We start from the raw sequence: 20,750 nt of genomic DNA on the forward strand, positions 1-20,750 counted from the left end.
GTTTGTGTTTTGCACCTGTGGACGTCACGTATCGATTTGTTGTTTTGTTCGTGTATCATTTAATGAATAAGTATGTTCACCTTCCACGCTGTGCCTTGGTCCTCTATATCCGACGATCGTGACAGAAGATCACACCAATACAGGACCAAGCAGCGTGCCCAGGCAGGAGAGGAGAAGCGGCGCCAACCGGGCAGTCGTCGGACAGGCGAGGGGCACCCCCAAGACATTTTTAGGGGGGGGCACATGGCAGGGACGACGGGGCCACTGGAGGCAGATAAGGGGCGAGTTGGTGGACGAGGAGAGAAGGCCACCGGGTTACGGGAGCCATTGGTGTATAGAGGGAAGGAAAATGTAGAGGCACGGCGAGAGGTACTGAAGTGTGTTGCCAGTCCGGTCCGGCCCGTTCCTGATCCCCGTGTAAGGCCAGTGGTGTGTGTTCCCAGTACGGTCCGGCCTGTTCCTGTCCATCGCGCCAAGCCTATGGTGCGCGTCGCCAGCCCGGCCCGGCCTTTGCCTGCTCCCCGCACCAAGCCAATGGTGCGCGTCGCCAGCCCGGCCCGGCCCGTTCCTGCTCCCCGCACCAAACCTGTGGTGCGCATCGCCAGCCCGGCCCGGCCTGTTCCTGCTCTCCGCACCAAGTTAGTGGTGCGCGTCACCAGCCCGGCCCGGCCTGTTCCTGCTCCCTGCACCAAGTCAATGGTGCGCGTCAGCAGCCTGGTCCGGCCTGTTCCTGCTCCCCGCACCAAACCTGTGGTGCGCATCGCCAGCCCGTGCCCGTTTCACCGGTGCCTGGTCAGGTACCGGTCAGCTGCTCCACACCGGAGCCTGAGCAATCCGCTCCACCGAAGTCCAGTCCAGCACCAGCCAGTGGGGCTAGACCAGACCAGGGGCACTACGGGGGGGTTAGTAAAGGGTGGTGGTCAAGCCCGAGCCGGAACCGCCTCCGAGGAGGAATGCCCACCCAGCCCTCCCCTGTTCGGTGATGTTTAGGCGCGGTCGCAGTCCGCGCCTTTAGGAGGGGGTACTGTCACGCCCTGGCTCTAGGGACTCTTTTAAGTTGAGCAAGGGTGTGTAGAGTTTATGTTTTGTGCTCGTTGTGTCTAGTCTAGTTTTTGTATATCTATGTTGGCCAGAGTGGTTCTCAATCAGAGGCAACGAGTATCAGCTGTTGCTGGTTGTCTCTGATTGGGAACCATATTTAGTCAGGTGGTTTTCCCACAGTGTTTGTGGGATCTTGTTCCGTGTTGGTTTGTGTTTTGCACCTGTGGACGTCACGTATCGATTTGTTGTTTTGTTCGTGTATCATTTAATAAATAAGTATGTTCACCTTCCACGCTGCGCCTTGGTCCTCTATATCCGACGATCGTGACAGAAAAGCTCATCTATGTTTTTGGGGCTTCTAGATTAGGCTACTGCAATGCTCTACTCTCCGGCTACCTGGATAAAGCACTAAATAAACTTCAGTTAATGCTAAATATGGCTGCTAAAATCTTGACTAGAACAGAAATGTTTGATCATATTACTCCAGGGCTAGCCTCTGGCTTCCTGTTAAGGCTAGGGCTGATTTCTAGGTTTTACTGCTAACCTACAAAGCATTACATGGGCTTGCTCTTACCCATCTCTCCAATTTGGTCCTGCCGTACATACCTACACGTACGCTACAGTCACAAGACACAGGCCTCCTTATTGTCCCTAGAATTTCTGAACAAACAGCTGGAGGCAGGGATTTCTCCTATAGAGCTCCTTTTTTTATGGAATGGTCTGCCTGTCCATGTGAGAGACGCAGACTCTGTGGCGCACTTTAAGTCTTTACTGAAGACTGATCTCTTCAGTGGGTCCTATGACTGAGTGGTCTGGCCAAGGGGTGCGAAGGTGAGCGGCAAGGCACTGGAGTGACGAACCCCCCTGGCTGTCTCTGCCTGGCCGGCTCCCCTTTCTCCACTGGATTCTCTGACCTCTGACCCTAATATGGGGGCTGAGTCACTGGCTTACTAGTGCTCTTCCTCGCTGTCCCTAGGAGGGGTGCCTCACGTCGTGCCAGGCTTTTTTCGTTATACTCAACTTGAGTGGGTTGAGTCACTGACGTGATCTTCCTGTCCGGTTTTGCACCCCCCTCGGGCTCGTGTGGTGGAGGAGATCTTCGTGGGCTATACTCAGCCTTGTCAGGGTAGTAAGTTGGTGGTCTGTTGATATCCATCTAGTGGTGTGGGGGCTGTGCTTTGGCAAAGTGGGTAGGGTTAAATCCTGTCTAGTTGGCCCGGTCCGATATGTGATTAACTCCCAGACAGCTGGTATCAGTAAATAGAGCACTAAGCTTCTCAGAAGCTATTAAAATTCCACAAATCTGTTGAATGCACAATGGAATGTTTCCAAAGTACTTTTCAGTGAATTGAATCGAAAGGTTAATGCGGAATGTAAAATTACTACTGAAAAGTAAGCAATGCTCATCCTGTCTGCCTGGTCATCTTTTCCCAGTCGGCGGGCGAAAAGTAAGCAGTGCTCATCCTGTCTGTCTGGTCATCTTTTCCCAGTCGGGGCAGCCCGCCCAAACAACTGCATCATCACAAAAATGCTGCTGCTGGATGACATGTTAGGCTATACCAAAATCCCTCTGGGATGAAGGTACCCCTAGGTACAGATCTAGGATCATCTTCCCCTTCCCCAAACCTAATGTAAACCATTAGTGGGGAAATTGCTAAATTGACCCAAGTTCAGCGTCTAGGGGCAACTTCACTCTACTCCTACCAACATCACATCCCATGGCAGTCATCACAACAGTAGGAAAGTTAACACCAGTGTTTAGGCTAAATTCCCCACGAACCTGGTCCCCTCACACTATCACCAACATCTAATCATCCGTATCTTGACAATCACCCATCTGACAATGACATCTTTCTGATGGCAATGAGCGTTCAAGTACAACATTTCAAACACGTCAAATATGAGTGAACTTTAACAACCCACAACTTGATTCCACATCATCACGTATCAGAACGCCCTTTACACTTAAACCTGTGTCTGAGTAGTCAGCAGAGAGAGAGAAAGGCATGTCTATGTCTGTATCCCAAAACGGCACCCTATTCCCTACGTAGCACACTCATGTTGAGCAGTAGTGGTCAAAAGTAGTGCACTGTATAGGAAATTGGGTGCCATTTGGGATGCAGATTATATATATCGCCTTTAGTTAAGGTTTTACCAGCAGTATCAATTCCCCTCTGTCTGCTTGATGTCTATTGGCCGTGTCCCAAATGGCAGCCAATCCCTACATGGTGCACTACTTTTGACCAGAGCCCTTGTAGGGAATAGATTGCCATTTGGGACATAACCATTGGTGAGGGAGAGCTACAGCTGACTGATGTTAGATCTCCCTCACACCCTGACAACCACAGACACAACCCAACGACTCTTAGGCCTCTGACCCTCTCATGGTCATCGGTGTGCGTGGTGTCTCTCTCTGGGGCCTGGTTCACAAACTGCCTCTAGATCCTACCCCCTAGGGCCTAGCCACTGTAGATCTGACATTGTTGAACAGGTATAAGCAGTGTTGAATATTCCACCTATCAGAAGGCAGGATGGGGCTACAGCGATGCTGTTTACACCTATCCAATTATTTTAGATGTAATTAAAGTACGTAGTGTTGTTTCTGGACAGGGATTCCCATTCCCATATTGTGGTAATATTGCCAATCTTATCTACTACACTGAAACACATTCATACAATGTGAGTGCACCCTGTAGGAAGGTTGAATGGGTTGTTCCTCCCTAGTGTCATCACTTGAATTCTGTTCTGTGAGATTACTTCAATTGACATTTCACACCTGTTGCTGAATAAGACCTCCAATTCCCTCACAGTTTATTACTGTCTGATGGAGCGCCAGGGCAACCTGGAGGTGCTCCCATACTCATTTTACCTCACCCCTCTCTCTACCTCCATCCCTATGACTCTGTCTCTCTCTACCTCCATCCCTACGACTCTGTCTCTCTCTACCTCCATCCCTACGACTCTGTCTCTCTCTACCTCCATCCCTACGACTCTGTCTCTCTCTGCCTCCATCCCTACAACCCTCTCTCTCTACCTCCATCCCCATGACTCGGTCTCTCTCTACCTCCATCCCCATGACTCGGTCTCTCTCTACCTCCATCCCTACGACTCGGTCTCTCTCTACCTCCATCCCTACGACTTTCTCTCTACCTCCATCCCTACGACTCTCTCTACCTCCATCCCTACGAATCGTCTCTCTCTACCTCATCCCTACGATCGGTCTCTCTCTACCTCCATCCCTACGAATCTCTCTCTCTACCCATCCTACGCTCTCTCTCTACCTCCATCCCTACGGCTCTCTCTCTTACCTCCATCCCTACGACTCTCTCTCTCTACCTCCATCCCTACGACTCTCTCTCTCTACCTCCATCCCTACGACTCTCTCTCTCTCTACCTCCATCCCTACGACTCGGTCTCTTTCACTCACTCATATATTAGACCTTCTCTGAAGAATTCTCTAAACTAAATTAGAGTTCCCTCCCTTGGTATCTATTTAATTTAAACTAGTAATATGATGGTTTGGTATCTATATCCTCTCTCCATTCTCTCATTTAGCCAGTGGATGAGCTGCGGACTGTTCTGTTTGAGATGCTGAAAAAGAAGGAAGAGAGACAAGGTAATGAGGAAACTATAAAGACAGCAACATCCTGTCTCCTTGCCTCTTCCTCAACAGGTATTGGAGCAGAAGGTCAGAGGGGAGGGACCTTGGACCTTCTGCTCCAATACGGTTGAAAAGGAAGCGAGGTAAGACCAATTGAGATAGAAATTTGAACCAGTCTGAGTTTGATTCCCCATCTGAACTTCATGCCTCTACAAGGTCCATCTCACTAATGTGGCAGTTTTTACACTTGTTTAGGATACTTTGTTGTTCCTGCCAAAACCAGCACCTAGATCTAGGTAGACACACTGCTGTGTCCATGGTTTTCTCTTTCTGCTGGCCGTACCAGGGTCACGCATGTTGAAAATGTTCAAATCAGTTTGTATTTGCTATTATTGGAAAGATTGAGTAAAGATTATTTCCACTGTAGAGATTGTGGAAAGAATCCAACCCAGAGGCTCAAATCCCAAAATAATGTATTATGGTTATTGCCATGCTGCTTCCATTGGTTGAGTCAGTTCCAATATTTTTATCATATTTGAATCATATTGTCGTCATGGCTTTTGACTGCTAAGTCATTTTTTCACCCTGGGAAAAAAGTGGCCAGACGTGCAGTGAGTAGTTGGGTTTCATATTACTGAACATCTGCTGAAAGCCCTCTGACATTGGATTTCACAACAAAGCAGATGAAGGTTTCTGACTCATATTACCAGTTACTAGTGATTAATATAATGTAATACGCATTGAGAGTGGATATGCATGGATGTGCATTACCGTGGGAAAATATATTCATAGCTGGGGTAGATCAGCTTTAATATTGCAGATAGGTTGTAACTTCCATCAATGTAATTGTCTGTATCACTTCCAATCCCCCATTTTTTTTTTTTCCTCGTATGGGCTTCCAAGTGGCGCAGCGGTCTGAGGCACTGCATCTCAGTGCTTGAGGCGTCACTACAGACCCCCTGGTTCAATTCCAGGCTGTATCACAACCGGCCGTGATTGGGAGTCCCATAGGGCGGCGCACAATTGGCCCAGCGTCGTCCGGGTTTGGCCGGTATAGGCCGTCATTGTAACTAAGAATTTGTTCTTAACTGACTTGCCTAGTTAAATAAAGGTTAAATAAAATAAAGATATACATACATTCATATACACATACATAATCACATCCTTTAAAAAAATATATTTCCCTTTATTACTTTCCAACCCCTTCCTTAATTGGAGTAAACTAGTGAACAACAATGCTTAGGCCTCTACTTCCAGCTTATACATACTATATACATTTTATGGACACAGTCAGTTTGACAATTCTATTTTGTTAGTGTTTACTCCTGAACCTTCTCAACCTCTCATTTTCATGATGTCCATCCGGTTTGCTTCTTTATGCCATATCTTTCTAACTGTGCTCTTTCACAAAAGCTCTCAACCTATAATCTATAAACTTATTATGGACACAGTATGCTTACATTATTAGTTATCTTGTTGTTGTTGGTAGTTGTTATTAGTCCCATCCTTCAGCTCCATCAACACCACCCATCTATCTCTTAACACCATCCTTATTGGATTTTTATTTGCCATATATTTTTTGTCAGGTCGTCACTAGTAACCACAGCAACGCAACAAAGTAATAAACTCCACCTATTTCTATAATGTATCTTCTTAAAATATGATGTTAAACCTAACCTTAACCACACTGCTAACCTTATACCTAACCTTACATTTGAGTTCTCCCAAATTGTTACGATATAGCCAATCTACAAGTTTGTGTCTGTGGTAACTAGTGGAAGGGCCGCACACTATTTTTATGCTCCTAATTCACAGTTTTTCAATAAAGCGGTTTGTCATAAACAGGATGTGGGCTTTCATGCCTCCCACAGTGTCCCAATGTTCCAGCGTACACGTATGTACCTGCATCAGTTGGGACAGGTTCTGACTAGAAAGGCAAAGGGGGGTACAAAGTCAGTTGCACAACTGAATGTGTTACGCCCCTGAAAAAGGGGAGAAATAATCACGAAAGTGACGCAGTTGTTTCCTCACTGAAACTTTAGTATAATCCTTTTAAAAAAATACCACATTTTACAGAACAACAGATCTACAGGAACCAGAGTTTTGTAGGGTACAAAGCTTATTCAAGTCACAACAGCATAAACTGTAATTCACTAAAACATATACAAATGTTTCAATATAACTGTCAAACACAAAGTAGCTTTAGCTCAGTAACCCATAACTACATTTATCAACCATGTCAACAAAGTATTCGAAACACATTATACAAATAACCCCAAAATATATTATTAACAGCGCACATGTTCATTCACAATTAGCATAAAATGGCAGCTACTCTCAGTACGAAGCTATTTCGCTGCAACCAAGCAGGTTTCACTCACACACGCACCTAGTACTCCCTTCAACTTAACTCTAACTTACTCAAGATGTTACTAACACATACCTTAAACTCTCTTGACATGTTAGCAAGTTATTACATTCAAATTAACTCGTTTTATATCAATAACGTACCTGAAAAAAGGGGAGAAATAATCACGAAAGTGACGCAGTTATATTTCCTCACTGAAAACTTTAGTATAATGAGGAAAAAGACCGCGATTTCCCCAGGAAGTTGGGTGGAGACCAGAGCAATCGATCTCAGGCTCATAGATTAAGAGCATTTAGTAGATCACAGATTAACACTTTTACCCTTAAATTAGGCACCACAAAATAAAGTAGTCAATATAACGTTTACACATTCCTCTTACAATATTTACCCTTTTACTCTTGACGGATTTTAACACATTTATGAATTTTATCAATCTCTATGAACTAGTACTGGATGCATGATCTTTTTAACCTTAGATATTTTAAGATCCTTACATACCATGAACTTACTAATACTTTTTAGTGTATAACAGGCTATGAATATGTCCTTTAACCTGTCACAAATGCATTCCACCAAAACGCGTCTTCCGCATTCATCCCAATTGGGAGAGCAAACCTGGTGGCCAACTACAAGAAACGTCTGACCTCTGTGATTGCCAACAAGGGTTTTGCCACCAAGTACTAAGTCATGTTTTGCAGAGGGGTCAAATACTTATTTCCCTCATTTAAAATGCAAATCAATTTATAACATTTTTGACATGCGTTTTTCTGGATTTTTTTGTTGTTATTCTGACTCTCACTGTTCAAATAAACCTACCATTAAAATGTATAGACTGATCATTTCTTTGTCAGTGGGCAAACGTACAAAATAAGCAGGGGATCAAATACTTTTTTCCCTCACTGTAGTAGTAGTAGTAGTGTCATGAATGGATTTACTACACCAGAACATTCTGATATCCTGAAGAGATGGGTGGATATATTTGAATTGGGACCAGTAAACGGCGATGCACTTCAATGGATGCCATTTAGCAGTATGTGCACACTTCTCAGCAGTTGACTATAACAACATTGTTATTATTCCTACTACTTCCAGGTCAGTCTCCCGTAGCATCGGCACAGGAGCCTGTGAGTGAGGAGGATGATGTTTTGGAGCTCGACTCTACACCAGACCCCATGGCCACACCCACAGCTGTCAAAGCCCTGATCCGTGGTGACCGAGGAGGCTCGTCTGTGGTCAAGTACAAGATCACCGCCACACCAGGGTACTCTATGACCTCTGACCTGACTGCCTATGGCCTCTTCATCCTGTTTGACCTTTCTATGATCCGGTGACCGTCAGCCAATCAAATGCGCAAAAATAATAGGTTAAATTACCAGAGTCTCACATGGCCCGTTATAAACTCAGCAAAAATAGAAACGTCCCTTTTTCAGGACCCTGTCTTTCAAAGATAATTTGTAAAAATCCAAACAACTTCACAGATCTTCATTGTAAAGGGTTTAAACACTGTTTCCCATGCTTGTTCAATGAACCATAAACGATTAATGAACATGTACCTGTGGAACGGTCGTTAAGACACTAACAGCTTACAGACGGTAGGCAATTAAGGTCACAGTTATCAAAACCTAGGACACTAAAGAGACCTTTCTACAGGGTCTGGAAAAACCACAAAAGAAAGATGCCCAGGGTCCCTGCTAATCTGCGTGAACGTGCCTTAGGCATGCTGCAAGGAGGCATGAGGACTGCCGATGTGGCCAGGGCAATAAATTGCAATGTCCGTACTGTGAGACGCCTACGACAGCGCTACAGGGAGACAGGACGGACAGCTGATCGTCGTCGCAGTGGCAGACCATGTGTAACAACACCTGAACAGGATCGGTACATCCGAACATCACACCTGCGGGACAGGTACATGATGGCAACAATAACTGCCCGAGTTACACCAGGAACGCACAATCCCTCCATCAGTGCTCAGGCTGTCTGCAATAGGCTGAGAGAGGCTGGACTGAGGGCTTGTAGGCCTGTTGTAAGGCAGGTCCTCACCAGACATCACCGGCAACAACGTCGCCTATGGGCACAAACCCACCATCGCTGGACCAGACAGGACTGGCAAAAGTACTCTTCACTGACAAGTCGCGGTTTTGTCTCACCAGGGGTGATGGTCAGATTCACGTTTATCGTCAAAGCAATGAGCGTTATGCCGAGGCCTGTACTCTGGAGCGGGATCGATTTGGAGGTGGAGGGTCCGTCATGGTCTGGGGTGGTGTGTCACAGCATCATCGGACTGAGCTTGTTGTCATTGCAGGCAATCTCAACGCTGTGCGTTACAGGGAAGACATCCTCCTCCCTCGTGGTACCCTTCCTGCAGGCTCATCCTAACATGACCCTCCAGCATGACAATGTCACCAGCCATACTGCTCGTTCTGTGCGTAATTTCCTGCAAGACAGGAATGTCAATGTTCTGCCATGGCCAGCGAAGAGCCAGGATCTCTATCCCATTGAGCACGTCTGGGACCTGTTGGATCGGAGGGTGAGGGCAAGGGCCATTCCCCCAGAAATGTCTGGGAACTTGCAGGTGCCTTGGTGGAAGAGTGGGGTAACATCTCACAGCAAGAACTGGCAAATCTGGTGCAGTCCATGAGGAGATGCACTACAGTACTTAATGCAGCTGGTGGCTGACTGTTACTTTTGATGTTGACCTATAGCCTAATCATATTTCGGAAGTACATTTCCTTGGAAAGATAACTGCCCTGTTGCTAATATTCTAACCAGGGCTCAAATTTCCCGGTGGCATCCCCCTTGAGTGGCCATAATGACCCCTAAAACATCCATGCCTTTTGCGGCCAAAGTGGCCGTTTTGCCCTTGGGCTGAATATAATAATTATAATTCCCGTGCTCAAGCGCTTCTCACTCACATGGCTCTCTCAGATATCTCAATTATTATTAGCCAATGCCCGTCACGTGATTGGGTCCTTCTCACAGGCATTTCAGCTAAGAAGTAGGCTACAAGTGAAGACAGACACATCGTGGATGCAACTGCGCGTGTCCCTCATCGAATTCCGAGGTGCATATTGAAGATGTTAGAAGAACTGCAACAAGATGAGTAGGCCTAACGGACAGCAAAAGCACTAGCCTATGTCAAATTATCCCCTATAGTGGAAAAGTTGTCCTATTCTATTGGTCAACTTGTCCTTCTGTGCAAGATAAATATTCCAAACATAGTCTGGGACAGTTGTGGGATGCGATAGATCCCAAATTAATACAACCACTAGCATCAAACTTTTAAAAGCAATGAGGCTGATGCAAAAGTTCAGAACCGTTTAGCTTAACATTTTCATAAACTATTAGGCTATGTCTTCACATTATAAGCGGCAGTAGGCTATATGCGCGAATGTTCCAAAATGCAATCAGTTAGCGGGAAACACCATTCTCAAACGTGACCGCAAATGCGATTATGCATGTAATGCTTTTAATATAATGGTGCATTTTTATGGTGGAAATGATCTTCCCCAAACTTGAAACTCACGCGCCGCCTACCTATGCCAGTTAGGCTCTACACCGATTGTAAAGCGGATTAATGTGCTTTAATTTTAAGAAGTTATTTGGCCACTTTAGTTGTGATACAAACCTTATCAAAACAAATGGGCCTATGGGCTAGGCTACATGAGGTGTGGGACTATAATTAGAAAAAGTTGCACAAAAAAAGGCCTGTGCTGTTTCTTTCCTTACTGCACACGCTGGGCATCATTCACAAGTGATAATACATAATTCCCAAGTGATAGGCTAATATTGTCACCCATTGTCATAGGATTATTCTTAATGTAATGTTGTCTTTACATAATATATATTAAATAATATATGTGTGAAATTAGTTTTGATTTAGAATGGACCATTATCATGCACCTGTCTCGGAACAGGGGCAGGGGGAAATACGTAATCTATGCACTTAAATAGCGAATGGAGAATGCTTTTCCCGTGGTTCATTTTCATGCCAGCCAGGTAGGCTATACTCCTGTTTTTAAAGCGTGAACAATGTGCCTAATATTAGGTATGTTGAGAAATAAATATAGTAGGCGTAGCCTATGGAAAGCTGATGGGATCCTCCTCTTTTTAATAGAGGCCATCAAAATTATGTTTTCCCACGCAATTGCATAGCCTATGTTGCGCAACATGAGCTCATTGGCTCTCATTAAGTTTTTGATTTTCAAAAACATTTGCATTGATGTCAGAGTGATTAGAGGCACAATAGAGTGCTGAGTTACCAGGCAGTTAGCAAGTTTGGTAGGCTACTAATGACCATCAGCAACATCAGAACTTAGAGAAGCCTAGTTACCGTAACTAAACAGTCACGTGGAATTTCACTGCGGTAATGACTAGTGGCCGCTGATGTGGTGTTAATACGGTCACTGTAACAGCCCTATTGCTAGCTCACCATAGTAGCCTGACCTATGCACACACTGTCTTTTCCTTTTCAATCATTAAATTTTTTGATTGCACTTCGACTCACGTTGGTTGAGCGCCCTCCACCATTATCAATCTTTATTTACAGACACTGTAGTAAACTACAGTCTAATTTAAGTTCACTTGATGCACCGGTACCGCTTGCCGTGCCGAAGCAGAGATGACGGTCTGGCTTGAGTGTCTGGAGTCTTTAAACAATTTTCCGGGCCTTCCTTTCACACTGCCTGATATAGAGGACCTGAATGGCAGGGAGCTCGACCCCAGTGATATGCTGGGCTGTCCGCACCACCCTCTGTAGTGCCATGCGATCGAGGGCGGTGCTGTTGCCATCCCAAGCAGTGATGCAGCCAGTCAAGATGCTCTCAATGGTACAGCTGTATACGTTTTTGAGGATTTAAGGGCCCATGCCAAACCTTTTCAACCTCCTGAGGGGGAAGAGGCACTGTCTCGCCTTCTTCACGACTGTGATTTGGACACTGAGGAACTTGAAGCTCTCGACCGCTCCACTGCAGCCCCGTGGATTGGGGCGTGCCCTCCCGCTTCCTGTAGTCCACGATCAGCTCCTTGCAGGGCCTAAAATGTTATTTTTGGTCCACCAGCCACTGTGGCAGGTAGATTTTTTAAATCTACCAGCCACTCAGATTTTTTTTACCAATCAAAATATTTTTTGCCTGCTAAAATTACACCAACAAAACACAAAAACATGGATGAACATGCTTTGTAATGTTTCTAAAACAAATGTATTACTGGTAAGTCATGTGGTATATTGTTTAATTACATTTTTTGTGACCTGAGTGTTTTAACCGACTAAAATGTAAATGTAATGTAAATGTTGACCAAAATATTACAGATGAGACAAAAATGTTTACCTGCCCCTTTAAGGGCGGGAGGTTACCTTGGTAATGTGACTCAGTCACGTTTGTGTTTGTGAGTGAGATTGAGAGTCTGACTAGTACCAGCATTGTCTTCTCTTCCCTAGCAGTTGAAACTCAAACAGTGAAAAACAACCTAGTTTGGTAACATGACTCAGTCATGTGTGTGTCTGTGAGATTGAGAGTCTGACTAGTACCAGCATTGTCTTCTCTTCCCTAGCAGTTGAAACTCAAGCAGTGAAAAACAACCTAGCTTGGTAACAAAACAAGGTAAATAGCCATAGAAACACAAGGACAAAGTCTCACTTCAGTAGACGTTCGTTTCAAGGAAATTAGACCAACTTTTATGTCTGTGCGCAGCGCTTCTAAAAATGAATCTTGAACTCAGCTCTTCACGTGTGCACAGCTCCCAGCCTGGCAGTGTTGCAGCTCGAGGTGGATAGGTTATATAGGATTCATAGTTCTTTGACTTTGTGCGATTAATTTATCAGCGATGAAACAAAACAGCAGAATTACTTTGAAAACAGCTACTGCAGCATTTGTTTTACTATAAATGTGACTACTAAACTATTTCTATTCACAAATGCGAGTGAAATGCTCACACTGTGGAGCCCTTACCATATATATATTTTTAATGGTGCACAAGACACGGGTCTGATTCGCGCATGACTAAGTGGACTAATCCATTGCGGAGGCCACGGGGATGGCGCACAGTCCATCACTCTAAGACGTGATACTGAAATTGTTTATGGTAATATTATGTAAAAATCATGGTGTAACACTAATGTATTTAATATTATTTTATAACAAATACGCTTTCTCCCACGATGGATATGGTCGCTGTCTGCGGTTCTGAAACAGAATATTCAGTGCGCCATAGAGTTGGCGCCTTTCCTCATGTTGCTATGTGCATAATAGCAAAATTAACCAGCATATTGGGATTGAGAACAATAGTCCGGAGGCAGCAGCAGCAGAGACGAGGAAACAGCCGTTGCCTTAAAAGCCCTATTCGGACGGGATTAGTTTTATTGGGGGTGGTCGGGTGATTTTTAATTATTTGCACAAGCAGAGAACACCACATCTGTCATTCTAGTCCCGTCCGAATCTGTAATGTCAGTCATTTGTACAGGGCAGGAGAGTTAACAATTCCAGCCAGAATAACCTACTGTTTTTTTTGGCAAACTCAAAGGTCCTCTGATAATACTAGTCCCGTGCGAATCAACATCCTTGTGTTTTGAGATAAATGTCTGAGTATGACAGGTGTTGCTCACGGTTTGAGCAAGAAAGCAATAACTGATTCGATAAATTGAACGAAGTGCTGCGCATAGTCTATACTGTACCCCTTGCTGTTAATAGATCACAAAGCAGCATACAACTTACATAAACGTTTGGAAATGATAAGTTAACTTTCGCATCCATAACCTTAAAATGCATCTCAAGTGCAATGTTTAGCTCACATCTGAAGGCTGGGCGTAATTTAGGACGTCTACTGCGGATCGCTAAAATATCGTAATGATTATGATCACAATTCAAATATAATGGCGACACTATACCTAATATGATTTGGTATGGTTTAGAAACTTGGGAACCTTGCTCGAGTTATCAGTGTAGCCCTGTTAACGTCTGGACTTATAATGGAAATATCTATACGGCAAAAAGTCGTAACTGTCAATTTTTTGGGAAGAAAATAATTACACAGACATTCTGGGGTAATAATTACATAACCAATGTTTTGTAGTAATAGTAGTCCCATGTGAATAGGGCTTAGCCTAGTTGTCTAAGAAAGTTGAGCGGGCAAACCCCAAAAATAATGAGGTCTATAATCAATCAATAGCCTAACGGTTAAATGTGCCTGGCTATACAAATCATCCATATATATCTACAGAAATAAGACAGATCTTGCTTCTGTTGCCTGTTTGAGTGTTTTGCAACTGCAAAATGTCAGATAAAGCAATTTTCACAGGTTTGGCTGTTTTTAATCTTTGCTATGGAGTAATAACAGCTTTACAAAAAAATGTTCGTTAGAACAGACTGGTATTACTTATACTTGCAAACATGCAGAAAAATAAGATTGTAATCTAACACCACCTGTTTGTCACACATAATATGCATGCAGCTCTCGCTCCTATACCCTCCTTTTTCTTGATCTCCTTATTGTTATTATTACTATTATTATTATGATCATTATAATAATAAGTAATGTAGTTAACATTAGTAGGCTTTGTATAGTAGCCTTGGATAACCACCATCAAGCTGTAGGCCTAAGAGCGCGTCCTGTTTAGTCTTAATACCTTAACTAACTTAGGCCAATATCTCAATATATAGGCTACTGTATCAATCATTCATTCGTTCATGCCATCACACAACATATGTGACATTAATGCTTTGAAATGTAATTAAGCATTTTAGTTTTTAAATTAAATAACAAAGGGAGCTTTGAATAATTAGCCTAAACGATAAATAAACTGCAATTCACGAATGCATTAATCTGTTTTTAGTCTGCTGTAATAAATGCTTTCTTTTTTTCTTTAGAACAGACTCTCTTGTACACTTACTTAGTGTTTACACTGTTCCAAATGGTCAGAAAATGTTATAATATTGTAATCTAACAGCAACTGTTTGGCACACATGATACTCACGCAACACTTGCTCCTAAACCCTCATTTTTCTTGAACTCCAGTAGCTTCCAAAACTATGTCAAATGTCTTCCACAGATCTGACTTCCCCTTTCCCTCCTGAGCAACCAGTAAACATTCACCCGTTTAGAGTTTCTTTTTTATGTCCTCCACATCCATTTTTCTGTTGACATTACTGTGTTCAAAGTTTGTTATAACCATTTTATTGATTATGATAGGGCAGGCCCTATTGGTCAGTAGGGAGGAGAGCGAGACAACGTGTGCCAGTCACTCGCTGTCATTGTTTTTAACAGTGTGGCCATCAGGCTCTTTCTTTAGTCATTTGTGTCTTTATTTATTTAATCAAACCATGTGCTTAAAGCATCAGACAAACTCAGTGCATATGTAGTTGGTTTCATTCAAACACATAGGGTGTGTCTGTCTATATATGGAAAAATAAGTTTAAACATTTCGACCAATCGATTGGTCGAAAGAACAGGAGGACTCTTTAAAATATATATATATATATATATATATAATGTATGTATTCGGGGACAGCCCTACCACACACCTCTCCAAAGTATGCACAGTTCCTACGTAATTTCAATGCACTTTTGACTTAAAGAAGAGTCTTCAACTATAAGGCGCTATATTGAGCTCTCTTAGCTGTGCCATTGAGGAACTAGGGTAAACGGTGTTGTAGTCGTTTTGTTTGGGACACAATCCTGCACCCCCACCATCACACAATTTATAAATCACAATCTGGTCAGGTGGGTATCCTTTGTAAGCGTGTTCTATTGCCAACATGGCTAGCTAAGTTACAAAATATGATCTTAGTGTTAGCCTTTCACAAGGCAATTCAGAGAAGCAGATCGAAATGTTGGTGCGCATTGAATAGTCACGAGTGCATTCAGATGCGTGTTCCCCATCCAAATTTCTTCATATGACAAACAGGCTCATGTTCAGATTAACCCAGGGAATGACATCATGTCATCTTGTAACTGTACATGAAGAATAGTGATCATGAACGTTGACACTGTATGTTACATGAGTTTTATGATATGGAAATGTAACGTGCACATTTGGCTTGCTTGTATGACATCAAAGCGGTATTTATTATAATCCTCAACGTCTCATCTTTCAAAATACATCGAGTCCACTTTATTTAAAGCGTTTCCCTCACTCGGACAACAATTAATTAGCAAAAGTTGCCCCATTAGTGGGAGGGATGTCGGCTACTTCTTGTCGCGCGTTCAAGTTCATAACCGCTGTCAGTCAAAACCAATACTGCGCTGTGAAGCAGAGACCTTGAGCTCTGATGTCATGTATAGCATGTTACTGTACAGCCACTGCGTTCCAATTTAGGTACTTATCAGTGTCCAAATCTGCAATTTTCAACTTATAAATGGTTACGAGTATAAAGCGCTACCACACTGAATAAGGCTTCATTTGACCACATCGTTGTGGCCAGACACTATTACTGCCATTGGCAATAGGTAGTCAGGTTGGGGCATGTTCCGTATTCCCATCAATCACCTTGTCTATGTTCTGATTGGCACCCTATTCCCTATATTAGGGCTGGCCCCGACTAACACAAATCTTGGTTGACGGAAAGTTGTCTGTTCTTTCAACTAATCGAGGGCGCCAGAGATCTAGAAAAAAACCTTAACCTGACCCAATTATTCTCCTCCAGCTCCTGCTGGCTTTCGCAGATTCTGCCATTACTCTCCTGAAGTTCCCAGTAATAGGCTTCACTAGGAGTCGGCAACCTTTCTCATGTGGAATGCCAATTTATCTTACCCTTTCTACCGATCTGCGTGCCAGTTATGGTTTTCATATGCACATTTTCATGAAACAGTTTTCATTTAATTTATAATGTCTTCATATCTCAAAATCATTGTCATGTGGCTAATCAAAATTCTATCCAAATCTAAATGAAAATGATACAAACCTAAAAAGTGACTTCTATTGCCATTGCCAACTATGTAAAAAATAGCCTACATAAAGCCAACAAATAATATTGCAGCCTAAAGGTAGAAAATATCCTGATTTTAAAAATAAATCTCCTATAAATCACATTGGCTACACATGGCCTGTCTGCAACGAACTTGAAACATTGTATAAACTATTAACTTGGGTCTGGCCCAAAGCTTGGGCTAGCGAACTTGCAACATTGTATAAAATATTCTGGGCCCTCAGTTTCCCGCACCAGTGAGCTCGGGACAGACTCAGCTGTAGGCTATTTGCACAAGGGATAAGAATCTCCAATTTGGACTCCAGACCAAAGGACAGATTTCCACCTGTCTAAAGTCCATTGCTCATGTTTCTTGGCCCAAGCAGGTCTCTTCTTTCTTTGCAGCAATTTGACCCTGAAGGCCTGATTCACACAGTCCCCTCTGAACAGTTGATGTTGAGATGTGTCTGTTACTTGAACTCTGTGAAGCATTTATTTGGGCTGCAATTTCTGAGGCTGGTAACTCTAATGAACGTATCCTCTGCAGCAGAGTTAACTCTGGGTCTTCCTTTCCTGTGGTGGTCCTCATGAGAGCCAGTTTCATCATAGCGCTTGATGGTTTTGCGACTGCACTTGAAGAAACTTTCAAAGTTCTTGAAATGTTCCATATTGACTGACCTTCATGTCTTAAAGTAATGATGGACTGTTGTTTCTCTTTGCTTATTTGAGCTGTTCTTGCCATAATATGGACTTGGTCTTTTAACAAATAGAACTATCTTCTGTATACCCAACCCTATACCTTGTTACAACACAACTGATTGGCTCAAACGCATTAAGAAGGAAATAAATTCCACAAATTAACTTTTAACAAGGCACACCTGTTAATTGAAATGCATTCCAGGTGACTACCTCATGAAGCTGGTTGAGAGAATGCCAAGAGTGTGCAAAGCTGTCATCAAGGCAAAGGGTACTTTGAAGAATCTCAAATATAAATAGTATTTAGATTTGTTTAAAACTTTTTTGGGTTACTACATGATTCCATGTGTGTTATTTCATAGTTTTGATGTCTTCACTATTATTCTACAATGTAGAAAATTAAGAAAACCCCTTGAATGAAAAGGTGTCAACTTTAAGTATTTGATACACTGCTGATTTTGCAGGTTTTCCTACTTACAAAGCATGTAGAGGTCTGTAATTTTTATCATAGGTACACTTCAACTGTGAGAGACTGAATCTAAAACAAAAATCCAGAATATCACATTGTATAATTTTTAAGTAATTAATTTGCATTTTATTGCATGACATAAGTATTTGATCACCTACCAACCAGTAAGAATTCCAGCTCTCACAGACCTGTTAGTTTTTCTTTAAGAAGCCCTCCTGTTCTCCACTCAATACCTGTATTAACTGCACCTGTTTGAACTTGTTACCTGTATAAAAGACACCTGTCCACACACTCAATCCAACAGACTCCAACCTCTCCACAATGGCCAAGACCAGAGAGCTGTGTAAGGACATCAGGGATAAAATTGTAGACCCGCACAAGGCTGGGATGGGCTACAGGACAATAGGCAAGCAGCTTGGTGAGAAGGCAACAACTTGCCGCAATTATTAGAAAATCCTGCAGCGCACGCAAGGTCCCCCTGCTCAAGCCAGCGCATGTCCAGGCCCGTCTGACGTTTGCCAATGACCATCTGGATGATCCAGAGGAGGAATGGGAGAAGGTCATGTGGTCTGATGAGACAAAAATAGAGCTTTTTGGTCTAAACTCCACTCGCCGTGTTTGGAGGAAGAAGAAGGATGAGTACAACCCTAAGAACACCATCCCAACCGTGAAGCATGGAGGTGGAAACATCATTCTTTGGGGATGCTTTTCTGCAAAGGGGACAGGACGACTGCACCGTATTGAGGGGAGGATGGATGGATGGGGCCATGCATCGCGAGATCTTGGCCAACAACCTCCTTCCCTCAGTAAGAGCATTGAAGATGGGTCGTGGCTGGGTCTTCCAACATGACAACGACCCGAAACACACAGCCAGGGCAACTAAGGAGTGGCTCTTTAAGATGCATCTCAAGGTCCTGGAGTGGCCTAGCCAGTCTCCAGACCTGAACCCAATAGAAAATCTTTGGAGGGAGCTGAAAGTCCGTATTGCCCAGCGACAGCCCCGAAACATGAAGGATCTGGAGAAGGTCTGTATGGAGGAGTGGGCCAAAATCCCTGCTGCAGTGTGTGCAAACCTGGTTAAGACCTACAGGAAACGTATGATCTCTGTAATTGCAAACAAAAGTTTCTGTACCAAATATTAAGTTCTACTTTTCTGATGTATCAAATACTTATGTCATGCAATAAAATGCAAATGAATTACTTAAATCATACAATGTGATTTTCTGGATTTTTGTTTTAGATTCCGTCTCTCACAGTTGAAGTGTACCTATGATAAAAATTACAGACCTCTACATGCTTTGTAAGTAGGAAAACCGGCAGAATCGGCAGTGTATCAAATACTTGTTCTCTCCACTGTGTGTGTGTGTGTATATATATACATATTAGTTGCTGCTTGACTAAAACAATCTCGGTCGACCAACAGCTTAACGCCCAACCAGTCGACTAATTGGGGTCAGCCCTACCCTATATAGTGCACTACTGTTGACCAGAGCTGCCATTTATGACCCATCACCATGTGTAGTTAACGTGTGCTCTGGGCTTGTAACCCATCACTATGTGTAGTTAACGTGTGCTCTGGGCTTGTAACCCATCACCATGTGTAGTTAACGTGTGCTCTGGGCTTGTAACCCATCACCATGTGTAGTTAACGTGTGCTCTGGCCTTGTAGCCCATCACCATGTGTATGTACTGTAAACTGTTCTCTTTGATCTCTCCCACCTGCAGTGGCTTCAGGAGCCAGCAGAGAGAGGCGACGTTGGCCCGCATGGTGGATGGACAGGAGCTGAGGTTCTTCACCCCCGTCAGGCGCTCGGTGAGGATCGAGAGGTCTGTGCTCCTCTACCCCGCCTCCCTTCAGGAGCACGACCACTGTGTGGCCTCCTTCAATGACCTGATGGCCCAGGAGGATGAGAGAGAGGGGGAAGGAGGGAGGGAGACGGAGAGGGGGGAGGCAGCGCCGGGCCCATCCCGAACGGCCATCTGTACGTTTACAGAGAGAACGGGGCTCTGAGAGACAAGGTCAACATCCAGCTGGTCTACGCTGAGGAAGAAGACTAAAGTACTGTCCTCCTAGTAGTGTAAAGTGGTTTCCTCCTGCTTTACCCTGATCTAATAGTACAGGATGATCTCATTCACCCTCTGGGAATGTAGCTTTCACCTGTACAGTTGTATGTCCTTCAGTAGAGTCACATTCCTTAGTAGAAAGCCGTAGTAAAACAAAAGGTTCTGAAACACACCTGGGGAGATGGGTTTGTCAATCTAGACTTTTCTGTACAGAATCCTGCAGGAAGAACCTGTCTATCCATTACTCATTTGTAACTGTCAAACCAAAAGCATCCATTTACTTTTTAGATGGAATAGTGTTTTTTAATGCAAACTGTGGTTAAGGTTTTTATTTTTTAGATTGTACAAACTAGCTTGGTTTTGTTGAAAAACAAAAAAAATGTGTTGGTATTTTAGATGCATGAATGATGTACATATTTATGTATAATAAATAATCTACTTTGGTAATTTTGGAGTGTCATTAGTTTTATAAGTAAAAGCATTTAGTTAGTCCTAACCAGACTAAGTGTCAAAATATGGAAATCAATGAAGTAGATGTGCTAATGCAAACAGAAGGAATAATGGGGGATTAGTGAGTTCTCACAAACTAACACATGCACTTTACATTCCAAG

At 43.4% G+C, this 20,750-nt stretch overlaps 1 protein-coding gene across 1 annotated transcript; it reads left to right on the top strand.

The window, feature by feature from the left end:
• Positions 1-4,596: 4,596 nt before the first annotated feature.
• Positions 4,597-20,522, top strand: LOC121562637 (cytoskeleton-associated protein 2-like; the record flags this gene model as incomplete). Its single annotated transcript, XM_045219389.1, has 3 exons — positions 4,597-4,657; positions 8,103-8,271; positions 19,800-20,522. Coding segments are annotated over 3 exons (516 nt in total), but the record flags the coding sequence as incomplete, so codon positions are not given.
• Between the last annotated feature and the right edge of the window lie 228 nt (positions 20,523-20,750).

The sequence above is a fragment of the Coregonus clupeaformis genome, unplaced genomic scaffold (assembly GCF_020615455.1).
Source record: "Coregonus clupeaformis isolate EN_2021a unplaced genomic scaffold, ASM2061545v1 scaf2341, whole genome shotgun sequence".
Classification (NCBI taxonomy): domain Eukaryota; kingdom Metazoa; phylum Chordata; class Actinopteri; order Salmoniformes; family Salmonidae; genus Coregonus; species Coregonus clupeaformis.